The sequence below is a fragment of the Onychostruthus taczanowskii genome, unplaced genomic scaffold (assembly GCF_017590055.1).
Source record: "Onychostruthus taczanowskii isolate IOZ18803 unplaced genomic scaffold, ASM1759005v1 scaffold8, whole genome shotgun sequence".
Lineage (NCBI taxonomy): Eukaryota > Metazoa > Chordata > Aves > Passeriformes > Passeridae > Onychostruthus > Onychostruthus taczanowskii.
In genome coordinates, this window is record NW_024505892.1 from 7,447,888 (window position 1) to 7,460,903 (window position 13,016).

The window sequence follows — 13,016 nt, forward strand, 5'->3', positions numbered from 1 at the left end:
CCAGGCATGCTCTAAAGGCAAACCATTAACAACTTCAGTCTGGCAGAAGCACTTGGGAATGCAGCATTCAAATATCCCATTAGGAACAGTCACCACCTTTGGAGTATGGCCAAAAAGAGTCTTTTTACCATAACAATTTTAAGATGTCTCAATTTAGGCTTTTTGTCTTTAATGTCCAAGATGACGTTCATATTTTTTCAGGTAAAACTGGGACTACTTCTGTGTCAAAGAGGGTTTCCATTTTAGAATAATGCTCTTGGATTTGGATTTCATAAATATTTAATACCTCTGAAATATCAGGCACTGTTTACTTTTTGCCTTAAATTCGTTCACTGTTTGTATAACACTAATGCGCTTATTCTGGAGAAAAGATCATAGCACAGCACTGAACCAGATGCATGCTTTTAACACCACCAAACTTGCATGGCTTGACTGCAGATTGAACTGAGTTTTCCTTCCTGCTCCAATCTTGGGAGCAGAGCCCACTGAAGCACGTTGACTAGAGCAGGAGTGTACCAGGATGTAAGCAGGCTGCATTTGCCATCCACATCACAATCTGTGCTGAGGAGAGCTAGCATATGGGATTTGCCTTTCAGAACTTCCCGTTTCTGAAGGGTTCATCAGGGCCACAGAGAAAGAAAGAACCAGATGTGATAAAAACTCTGTAATAATTGCTTGGTAATTTTCCAGCTCTGAATCCTACAGTGAAGTTTATTGACACAAGCACCAGGCATCTCTTCCTTCCCTTGTGCTGAACCAGCAGTCTGGCAGTCCTCCCAATTTTTTTACTGTTCTTATTGGAGTGAGGTTTGCTGAGAGGGTGGGAGGGAAATACACACTTCTGGAAACACACAGATTCAGTGTTATCCAGGGCTTTTTTATATTCGTGTCTCCTACTTCCACTGCCATGCACATTCTGTATTGTCCATTGCTGTCTTCCAAGTCTAATTCTAAAGTAACAATTTTTTCAAAATGCTACTGGTCAGTATTCTAGAACTGAAGCAGAACTTTTATTTGGTGGCTTAATTACAGCTAACTAACTTGAAATAGGTAACTGATCTGCCTGCTTAGTGTGGGTATAGGGTTCAGTGTAACACCTACGTGGTAACCAGTCCTCCAGAAGAAGCAAAAACCCCAACATATAAACAAAGAAAAATAACAGTGCAGCATCTTAAAACTTAAATAGCTGCCAGCTTAAAACTTAAATAGCTGCATCTTAAATAACCTGATCTCTACAAGGGTAAGCAGGTTGGTATAACAGACACAGTGCAACCCTTACTTTGAAGAAACCCAACATAATGCAGGACAGCCATCCTTTTACTACCGGACCTGAAGAAGAACAGAAAGCCCTGTCAAAGTCTTTCATCAGAAATCATACTCTCAAAACACAAACTTTGGAGTCAGCTAAGGGCTTCTGTGATGTACTATCCTGATAGAAAGAGGAAAAGGTCTTCCATGGGTACTTCACCTCTCATTTGTGAGCACACACCACTGAACACAACCTAGGTAACACAGAACGCTATTTCATTTCCATTTTCCTTGAAAAGGTAAACAACCTTTTTTCTTTAATCCCTGTTTTCCCTTTAATTTGAGCTACAGGTACATAGCTAGTTCTCAAAGGTTTTGTTATGCTTTAGTCCAACCAGTTCTCCTTTTTTTTTTGCTTATAGTCCATTTGGTTTGATTCTTTTGCATGCACTGATGAGTTTATGCACAGACCTTCATTTCCTGCGGTGTACGGCAGAGACAAACCAGAGGCGATAAATTAAGGATCAGAAACAACCTGAGCATAAGCTACAAGAGAAGACTTCTCCCAGACAGATTGATTATAAGCTGATCCCTGATAATAAACAGGGTTTCTCAGGTGGCTCAAAGGACACGACCTACAGGCACACTTAAAATTTTACACATCAATAATTCAGCCTAGAAGAGGTTTCTCATTATAATTTAATTTTATTTTGCTGAAAAGTTACTTAAAATATGGACCCATGTACTATCCTGTGTAGTTAACACCTACAAACCAAAAGAAAAACAAATAGAATAAAGAAGAGAGTAATTTGACATTACCTTTTGTTCCATCATGTGTTTCATTTTTGTTTTCACTTGTTCTCACAGTTGAAGGTTCACTTCCATCACAGACCTAAGAAAGGAACAGTAAATATGCATGACTATAAAAACCTAGTGCATGGTTGTAGAAACTCCTTTGACTCTGTGCAGGATTAAAACGCACGCTCCTGCAATGCAGGGGTGTGCAAAAGCACATCTGTGTTTCAACAGAAAACCCCTTGCTAAAGTCTAAGGGGATCTAAAACCTAGGTAATTTTAGAAAGTAGTAATTAAATCAATTCCTCTTCTTCCTAGAAGGCTGCATGGGTGAATGACTTTATTTTCCAGAGTGGCAAAGAATAAGAAAATGCAGTCTGACCTGAAGCTGTAGTTTGCGCTAGAAAGAATATGGAAAGGGAATCTGGAGATGTTTTGACTGACTCAGACCAAATTCCTTTCTCTTGAAAAAGCTTACATGGTTGCCTCCTCTAGAGATCAATCCCATCCCTTTTGCAGGGCAGCCTGACATTATCTGTGCTTACAGCTTAGATTTCCAGAACGAAACCAGGACACTTTGAAGAGATGAAGAACGGGAAAGGATTTGAACCATCCTCTCCTTTCTGTAACGCTGCCCTACCCAGTCTCAAGATGTGACATTTTGTGAACTGGATAACTATAGACAAAATATTTCAGAACATGTAGAAAATCTATGCCCATATATATAGGTATACATAGATTCATATACATTTTTACCCACATTTCATTTTTACTTTTTGGCAACTCAGGTTAACAATTAATGCTTAACACACTCTATTTCTAATTGTATTTTATTCAAGCAATTTATAACTCCATACTTACTGAGAAGATAAATGCAAGTTTTAAAGACTTATCCTACTGGCATAATCTGTATTTTCACTTCTCTCTCTTGTTTTTTTTGGTTTTTTTTTTAAATCAGGTATCTTAAGAGGAGGAAGAAGTTAGCAAGATTGCCCCCCAACAAAAAATCTCTGTTTCACAAAGCAGCAGAAGCAGAATGGGAAGCTGTCAAGGTACCAAAAGTCTAACTTCTCTTTGGGAATAGGGCAGGAAATTCAGGAGAAACATTAACACAATTGTTGTGTTGATGCAAAACATCAACACTATTGTTTTACCTTTCCTCCTGCTTTCCTCCAGATGAAGGGAGGCTACAGGATTTTCGGAGACTATTATTAAACTGGAATGACTTCATACAGCTGCAGGTGGCTTCAGTCCTCTCTTTGTTATATAAAAAGCTTTCTAATGATGAATGAGTAACAAAGCAGTGAGACAAGTTACCTAGGGAGGTAGTGGAAGCTACTTCCCACAGCCTTTCAGTGATGGATTTGGTGAATAACCACAAGCAATGATTTCTGAACAATTATCTTGCTTTGGAGAAAGGAATTAATTACAAGTTTGAGGACCTATATTGTATTACTTTGTTTCTGTCAAGGAGACAAGTTTAGAAGGATTTTTTTTCCCCCAGTATTTCTATATTTAATAAACAACCATTCGTTTTATACATCTTAAATGCCTAAAATAATTTGTCTTCTCAGTGGTGTCTTCAACATCAAAACATGTAGTTTAAGAGAAGAAAAATCTATTGAACACTTGATACAGGATTTTCAAACATTACAGTATGTAGCTTACATACTGGAACATGAATATTTCTTGTGCTTTACTGAAATAAAAGAAAAAAAAGAGAAATTATACTGCTTTAGGCTACATTATATTTTACCTAAATTGCTCTGCTATTAGATCTTGTAATTTTTTGGTCAATTACAAATCAGATCCCAGAGAGCTTTTATGGAGTTAATATATCTTTTACAACCACAGGCAAAGCAGAACAGTGAAAGGGAAGTTGTGCCTCCAGAACACACCACTTCCCCCACTGCACTTCAACTTAGGAGTTTAGGAGGAGCTGCTGAAGGAGAGGAAGCTGTTGAGGGAAGGAGGAAACTAAATCCCCTCAAAATTCACTGTGCTTTCCATCACCACAACCACCACACTGAAAGGCAGTGTCAGCAGTGAGAACAAGGGACAGAGCTGAGGTCAGGTAACCCAGGCACGCCATAAAGTCTCATTCTTACAGCTGAAGATCTCAGTGCTCTGAGGAAGCAGAGAGGACACACACGCCTCTCCATGGAAAAGGAATTCTAATCATAGCCTCCATTTCCCTCCTTCCCCTTTCCTGTATATGGGAAAGGAATTCTCTTCAATATCCCACAATGGGAAACTGGGACCCTTTGGGGCCTGTCAGAGTAACTTCCCATACACAGTTTAACACACACATAGGCCCTGGGAGGTAGTATGGGGTTTACAGCCCCAGCTGATAGGCACAAAGCCAAAACCAAGGAGGTTAGGCTAATGCCCCATTTGCTGCCTTTTTTAACAAACAAACAAACAAAAGCACCAGTAAGGAACAGGTAACCACTCAAAGGTAAAAGTAGGCTTGTGGCAGCTCTTTGGGTGATTGTTGTGATGAGTTTTGCATCCATGTGAAAAATAATTCCAATTAAAATGCGCAGTTGTTTTATTCATCACCTTTAAGATGAGGCCAATATACACACTTCTTCCTAAATACTAAAATTGCTTAATGCAATATCAAATCTGGACAAACACCATCCCTGAAAATTTAGTGACAAATTCCCTTGGAAATCAGTGAAGTTAGACACATATCTTCTGGAAATATCCCTTTCATGTGCCACTCTGCTCTCCCCCCATCCATACATGTCCCTCTCTTCTCTCTGCCAGAATCAAACAAAACAACTGACAGGAACTCACTTTTCCCTTTGAGTCATTTTGTAGCCTGAAGATATCTCTGACATCAGGAATCTGGTGCTGTTTGTTTCTTTTCCTCATGGTTTGTGTGACGGTCTCTACTCGCTTTTCCACCGCAGCTTTCTGGGTTCGGGTCAGCGTGGATAAAAACACCATGCTTTCCAGGGAGTCGCCAGAGCTCTCTCCAAACAGATTTGACAAACCTGCCTCCTTCAGCCATTCTTCTTCCAGTTCTCCCTCTGAGCAGTTTGAAGAGAAAAAGGCATAAACATTGGCTTTCTAGTACTGCCAAGCACATTGGATTTTCATGACATGACACAGTTAATATAATTCACAGAAAAGTACCAAGGGGATACACAATTAAGAATTACTTACACTGTCATGACTCGGAAAAAAGCTATTGTTTCTGAAGAGCCTCAAAAGGCTTAATATATGATATCAAAGCTTTTAAAGTAGTTAATCCAACACAGATTGCCATGTGGCAATCTTTATATTAATCTACAGCACTTCCATTAAAATCATATACCGTTTTATAAATGTACCTAAATAAAAATGTGTATGGGGAAGCCTGAAAGCCAGATCATTGCTGCTCCACTGATTTTTAGTTCAATACTCAATCTTTTTAGCTCTCTTACTGACATGGTTCTGCCCTCTTTTCTTGATACATTAATCCTACAGCCTTCCACTAGCTCAATTTAATGAAGGACAAACCAGCCTACACAAGTCACCTTAATGCTATTTTTTCATCAGTTCTTATGACATGGTCTCCAGCCTGCTGACAGCCCAGAGAACAATTTTGCTTTAGTCTTAGAGTTGATAAGGTATCCTTTATTAACAGATCACTGCACATGAAAGAAGAGAAAGCTATTAAATATTGTAACCAATGGCAAAACTTCTGCTTCTGAAATCTGTATCACCCTAATGATATTTTCTATGAAACACTAAGTTCTGTCTGTAGCAGTTGAGGTTGTGCTGAATGGCAACAATTCTCTCAGATGTTCAAGCAACATTTCCATTTATCAGATATCTAAAAATACTCCAAAGCTGGCATGTCAACTTCACTATTGATTGCATTTTACCACTGCACCCAGAGCATGTTCAAGTGGGCACCTTAATATTAACAGCATCCAGAAAACAGACACCAAAATTTAAATATAAATTTTGCTATGGCTGTGCAGCCACATCCTGAGCCTCTGATGAAACTCTCAGGTTTTGTTATCAGGGCTGGAAAGAAGGGCCATGAACCCATGCTCCAGAGCAGCTGTGAGCAAACTCTCTCCTCTGCCTTGCCTTTGCCTGGCCAGTTTCAGGCAGGTCCATCAACCAGCTGCAGCATCCCACGTGCTCAGCAGTACCCGTGCCCAAGAGAGGCGCTGCACATTAGGCAAGGTGTGGGGCACAGCCACACGTGCTCGAGCTGATAACTCAGCTGGGCTGGCTCACTCGCGCTTCACGCCAGAGTCAGCTGCTGTAACCAGGGGGAAGAAGGCTCCATATCAATCCAATGGAAGTGGCGGGGCTGGGGGTGCAGAGCCTAAAGTCACAGCCACATCAGTGAGCTGCAGTAAGAGAAGAGGTTCGTGTACTGCAGAACAATGGGTTCTACTGCTCTGGAGAAAGCCCCAGGGCTCTGTAAGAAAATCCCACAGCTCCCCAGTCACAAGGGTTGGGAGCCTTGCTGCTATCTCCAGGGGCCACGTTGTTATATGCTCTTCAGAGCAGTGACTTTTCAAAGTGCTTAGGGAGGCAGAAGAGCAAATCCTTGTAAAACCTCACGGAGCATTCTTCTCACTCATGTGGAGGCCATACCAAAATGCAAAATTCGCCATTTTAATTTACTGAGAGTGTGGGTGTCGTAAGAATGGGAGAGAGGCAGCTACTGCATTGTTAAAAAACAATTTTTGAGAGAAAACTGAAATTAAGGGCATTACTCCTCCTCTATCCGAGAGGACACAAAAATAAAAAAAGAAAAAAAATTGCCCAGCGTCCATGACCATACCCCAAGGAGTGGCCCATAATTCATGCTTCTGAGAAACACAAACAGTACAACTGAACAATCACAATAGTTTACAAGCATAGAAAGTTACTCACTAAACTTAAATCGGTTAATCATTGGCTTGTCTTCTAAAGCATGAGGTTTCTATCCACAATAGCTACAATAACGAACAACATACACAAAGAGTGAAAGGGTAAGTTAGTTCAATAGTAAACTGCAAATAGTTCAGTTGTGATTTGCAAGCACAGGCACCTTTCTGATATTTTGCAAGTACCATTCAAAGAAAAATCAGCCTTTTACTTGTCTCTGATAAAATTGTCTTTCAGGGCACTGCCTGTTTCTGGTGATATGCATCAGAGGCAACAGAATTTTCAAAGCAGATGTTCAGGCAAGTGACCTCCTTTTTTGATCTGCATTAGGTAGGTGCCATCTCTTGAAATAAGACTTGAAGAAAAACCCCTAAATCAGCAAACTGATGAACATTGACAGAACAGATTTCATTACCATCTGGCTCTTTCACTACAAGTGCTACTCGTTCCTCGTGATTATTTCCTCTGGTTTCATGGATGTTTTCAAGTTCTTTCCAGTAGTCATCCATAGACAGTTCATCCAAGGAGTCCTGGGATCCTGAGCGGTCAAACGATGCTCCATCAGGGATCTTCCTGGAATTGTCATGGTTCATTGTATACTGTCCAGACCGACGGCTATAAATATAAATCAAAAAAAAATTTTTGGTTAACATCTTAAGATAGAGGATGTATTAATAAGTGTGAAGGCACCATGAATTGTGTCAAAGTATCAAAGCAAACCACTGTCAACAAGCAAACCAAGATATAAAAAATTACTTTTAGTATCTGGAATACATTTTCAGTTTAATATTTCTGCTCTATGCACCTCCCAATCTGGAACAGCAGGGGAGTCAGTCTTAAAAAGGAAAAAATGAATCCAAATTCTAGTAATCCTCATTACATATACCTTCAATTCGACTCTCAACAGTCAGGTTCACAAAATTCATGGCACGTGTCTTCCCAGACTCACCACTTAAAGAATTTTTCAAAAGTGCCTTTCTGCCCGAGTAAATTCTTACAGCTTAACAGTACAACTACTGTCTCCCTTTGCTATTCTGCTTTTATTTTTTATTAATATTTACTCTGGTATCTATGACCTTAATTACAGCTGGGAAAGGACAATGTAGAATTACTGCAGTTACAGTTTGTTAAGTAAACTGGTGAGTCCAAATGTTTAATAAAGACCATGGAAACTCTTTATTGCTATCTTGCTGCCTCTTTGACAGAAAGCTTATAGTTTGATGTTAGTGGTTTTTGGTTCGCCCTGCCAAACATATAATGCAAAGGCTTCCAAAAGGATCTTTCATCTTAAGTATAGCTGCAGCTACAAAAAAGAAACCAACAAGCTGAAACCTCTAGGTGTCATTTTGACTTCATTAAGTCACTGGCAAAAATGACCACTGACCTAGTAAAGCATTCAGCTTAAAAAGGACACAGGTTGCAGTGATGTCATTGAAGTTACAGGTCACCCTTGCAGTTAAATATACCAAATCAAAAGCCACAAACTGATTCAGATTATCAGTTGATTACATGAGTAGCATCTGATTTAACTTCAGAGTTATCCCTACTTTTTGTAGAGGTAAGACTGGACATTGATTATTTTCAGTAATCTTTTTCTAAACTACTGCTGTAACAGTGTATCAAAATTCTTCCTTGTATTAAAAAATAGCAATTTCTTTGTATTTCAGGAAGAGCTTCAGAGTCTTATATATCTGAATTTGTCTCCACATTCTAAAAAAGAAGACACAGTTTGGGATTAGGTAATAAATACCATTCATTCCTAGAGAAAAATAAACATATCAAAACCAAGCATTGTGGATTTATCACAATGTAAACACAGTAAATTAAATCCTACCTTCCTATCTAGCTGACTTGGCAAGTTTATATAGTATTAAAATGAAAGTCTCTTGTCCTTACATTTTATCTCAGGACAACTGACGCTTTTCAGCTGCCCCTAGGTAAAACAGCCATGCCTTTCTCTCTGAAGATAAGCTCCTTGTGTGTCCAAGCCACAAATCCTTTCACACCAGACATGCTTGATTCTCTGATAAGAAATACTAACCATATGGACTTTGCCTTTAAAAGTAAAGAGCCTTATGGAAGGACTCTGAGTTTCTACACACCCTGTCTCTCTGGTCCAAGTGCAAGTTAATAAATGACAATTAACCACCAAGCTAATGTGCACCTCAACACCACTGCTTAACCTGCCCTTACTTTAAAGCTCAGGGGAAATAAAAAACAAAAACATTAAGGACTGTTCAGCTTTTGCATCACTGGCAATAACACCATCAGGCTCATAGTGCACGTTACCCAATAAATACAACTTCTCCATGTAGCTACCTCTGCTCTTGAACTTCTCCTGACAGGAGAAGTGTGTGACCTGTGCTGCCTGTGAACCCAACCCTTATCACTGCAGAAAGATGTTCATGAAGTCACAGAAGTGTCCCCAGCAGGCAGCTGGGGTGCTGAGTGTGGTCAAAGCAGGACAGACATCCCAGTCCTTGACCAGCCTTGCCTTCTCCTTCAGCAGGAGGTGCTCAGAGCAGACTGGATCTCTCCCAAAAATACACTCTGGACACTTGAACTGCTGCCTGAAGGAGGTCAAATTTCAGCTTATTGTCACTCAGTTTAACCCTGTGGAGCTGCTCAGCAGCTTTTGGGTGGCCTTTTACCTTTGGAGCAACCTGCTCTCACTGATCCACCTCAGCTGAAATTTAACCACCACCACACAACATGACAAAATAAAACTAACAGACTAATACATTACAAGCATGCACTTTGAGGAGCTCTGGCAGGCTGAGGTGGGATAGACTCCAACATACTGTGGCTCTGTGCCACACTGACGGCGCAGAGCTACTCCTTCTATAAAAGCCAGGCTTGTCACCTTCTCCAGACTAAGTTCTGTCTCTGAGAAGAGAAGCCTGTGTCCTGAAATGCAGAGCTGACACTCAGTAGAGAGCACTCAAGGCCATTTTCAGGGTCCTATGAACATTTGCTGTACATCACAAACACTCCATTAACTCAGAGGCAGCGTCCTGGCCTTCAGGCTCTGGTCACAGGGCTGCTCTGCTCCTCTGCTCAAAAGTAAGCAGCTTTTCTTGCAAGGCTCCTCCTGGCCTGACCTTTCCACCCCTCAACAAACCAATACAGCAACTCCTAATTTTGAGCAGGCAGTACTGCCATGCCTTCTCATGAAAGCCCTCTGACACAGCTTGACATCAATGACCAGGGGATCCTGATGAGAAATATTCATACAAAAACCTCACCACTCTGCTGTGAACTTGGAATCTCTTCTTCAATCTCTGTGCTCTAGGCCCATTCTCAGCTGCCAGCTTCAGCCCCGGCTCCAGCAATGCTTGAGTTCCTCACGAGCCAAATGCCATACCACTCCAACTCCACCCACTGATTCCTTGCCTTTCCTCATCAGACTCAACCAACTCCCTATCCCCAGTATCTGTTCAAACTGCAAACCTTTTCAAAGCCATCTGCATTTTTTCATAGCCACAATTACATTTCTGTGGGCTAGGACAGAGAAAGGCTCAGGTTCAGCGTGAACAACTGCTAAAGCTCCAGCTGACAGAGCTGGATCAGATCCTTTTTTCACTCCACTTGGTTCAAGGTTTCTTGCCTTGCATACTGCACCAGAGAAAGATATTGGTGAAGCAGTATTTAGTGCATAATCTACACAGCCATGGCTCCAGGCACCTTCATCTCTGTCTCTCCTATGAACCTTCCCTTGGGTACAAAAAGGCACAAACAGGATCTTCTGAAGATAATGAGGACAGTCTTCATACCTCATCTACCTTGGTGTAGATGAGAAGAGAAAAATATGTTTAAAATTTCATAGCATATGGGAAAATAGGCTGCCAATTAATATTTTTGTTTTTAGATATCTGCTGACAAGACCAAGAATATGGGTTTTCTGCTGTGACCTTCCACGAAATTCAATCCTTCTCCATACTTATTCTCAGTAAGCATTTGTTGTATATTGCACAACAGCAACGCAGAGGTGGAAACATTAAGGCCAAGAAGAACAGAGAAAAGGGGAAAATTAATCAGTCTTAGTAATAATATAAGAATCTGAGAGATATTTTTAAATATTATTAGTGCCACATTTATAGACTCATTAAAAATTATTTTAGAAGCAATTCAAATGCCCCATGTTACAAACTTGGAAATTTTGTAGAAAACTGATTTCCAAAAAACTATCAGTAGGAAATAAATACGGCTCATGAAAAAAAAAAAAAAAAAAAAAAAAAAAAGCAAAAAAAACCCCAACCAAGTTATTACTGCAGTTGAAGAAAATAGTTCTCCAGTACATTGTTTTTTTCAGGTGTCCAGTTTATGCATTTAAAATTTGAAAAATGCAGCTGCTTTTCACAAGGATCTTAAAGGAGATCTCTTTTTTCCCCCCTAGAAAATGTAAGGTACTGCTAACACACACAGTCACTTGAAGCAATTTTCAGGCATTTCAGATTACTAAGTAGCAAACTTACTCACCAGCAGTTTCATCACCCCCAGAAAACTCATATTTTTATTAAGGTCATAACCAAAAACACACTCAAACTCCATTAAAATCTTATTAGCATCTATTTCCACTTACTTGTAAAAGAGTTTACTCTTCAAATAGCTTTACAGGGAGCAGTGCAATACTCTCATTTCCAGATGGCACAGTCAGTTCTGACCTCTGATACTCAGACATTGACCTTTGCAGCCAATGAGATTTTTGCCTGTTTATCTCAGTACAAAACAGAGCCCCCAGGCATAGAACTCATTCTTCAATATATTGCAGTGTTTTACCAGATTTAATATTCTTGTCCCCCTCACCAGAGATACTTTTTTTATTGGAAACATCAAGGACACGAGACAAAGCACTCCAGGTCTTCCAGAAGGAAGCCATTGAAAACAATTCTTGTAATGAACACCATTCATTACATTAACAAGGGAAAAAACAGATTTGGGTTATTTTACTAAGTACTGATGTGCTCCATGTTGTGGTAAGTACTTAAAGGAGAAGAACTGTGTGCAAATTGATACCTATATAACTTAGATCAAAGTTACAAGGTGCTTATATAACTTGTATCTTATAAGATATCAGTATAACCTAATAGATCTATATAACTTGATATCACTATAACCTAAATCACGGCTTTTTATATATCTATATAACCTGATACCTATATAACCTGATATAAATAACTTTTTATACAATGTAATGGCTAGTATACAGTTAACTAGTTTCTTAACGCTGAATAGACAAAAAAAAGAAGAAAAAACTCACCAGGTAGATTGTTTTAGACATAGGTAAGTGTAGTACTAATGAAAAATTGGCAACAAAGCCAATTACCAAAAACCAAAGAACTTAGGCCGGTTAAGACTAGACAGACCAAGGAACACCACAACTGGGCATGCTCCAAAGGCAAAGCTGAAAAGTTCAGATATGCAGAAGACCTTGGAAGACTTCAAAGACCCCCAGCAACCCCGAATTGGGGAGATGCAAGCACTGTGCAAAAATACAATCTAATAACCATGAGATCACACTATGTAAATTACTTCTGACACATGCGTGATGATGCTGCAGTGACACAGTGAAACCAAGCAATACCTACTGTATAAATACACCACAGCACTTGACAAGGGTGGGTGAGTTAAGAGGAGATAATCCCCTTCACCACCAGTGCTGCAATAAACAAATACCTGCTCTACAGACATGAGTCTATGGGGATTTATTTCCAGCCTTTCAGGCATCAAAATGTTTTCTTCACAGCCTTTCCTTTTGTGACCAACTGTGTCCTTTCTCAGCCTTTCCTTTAAGAAAATATGACTCTTTACATTATTCATTGACTTATGCCATAACAAAATTGTGCTTTTTTCCCAGTTCTGTCACCCTGATTTTGATTTCCTCAAGAATCATTTTATAACAGTGCAGCTGTCTTTATTCCTTATCTTCTTTCCTGTGAAAACTATATTTCCCATCTGTTCCACTGCCTTTTTAGCAGCTCATAATTGACATTTGTCCCGTGTAAACTACAACAGCTAGGGATGAATCAGTTTGTAAGGTGCACTTCCACTGGTATTTCAGATAAATTCACTTTGCAGAAAGCTAATTT

General features: G+C 39.7%; 1 protein-coding gene across 4 annotated transcripts in view; it reads right to left on the minus strand.

The window, feature by feature from the left end:
* ARHGAP18 (Rho GTPase activating protein 18) overlaps positions 1-13,016 on the minus strand; it is a 92,531-nt gene that overhangs the window by 31,490 nt on the left and 48,025 nt on the right. For 3 of the 4 annotated variants that reach the window (XM_041423932.1, XM_041423933.1, XM_041423931.1), the window contains 3 exons: positions 7,343-7,542; positions 4,846-5,081; positions 2,068-2,140 (listed from right to left, as the gene is read on the minus strand). In XM_041423932.1, the coding sequence (XP_041279866.1) occupies positions 2,068-2,140; positions 4,846-5,081; positions 7,343-7,542 (509 nt within the window). Of the gene's footprint in view, positions 1-2,067; positions 2,141-4,845; positions 5,082-7,342; positions 7,543-10,172; positions 10,231-13,016 lie in introns of those variants that run through there. The other variant, XM_041423935.1, reaches the window with a different exon arrangement.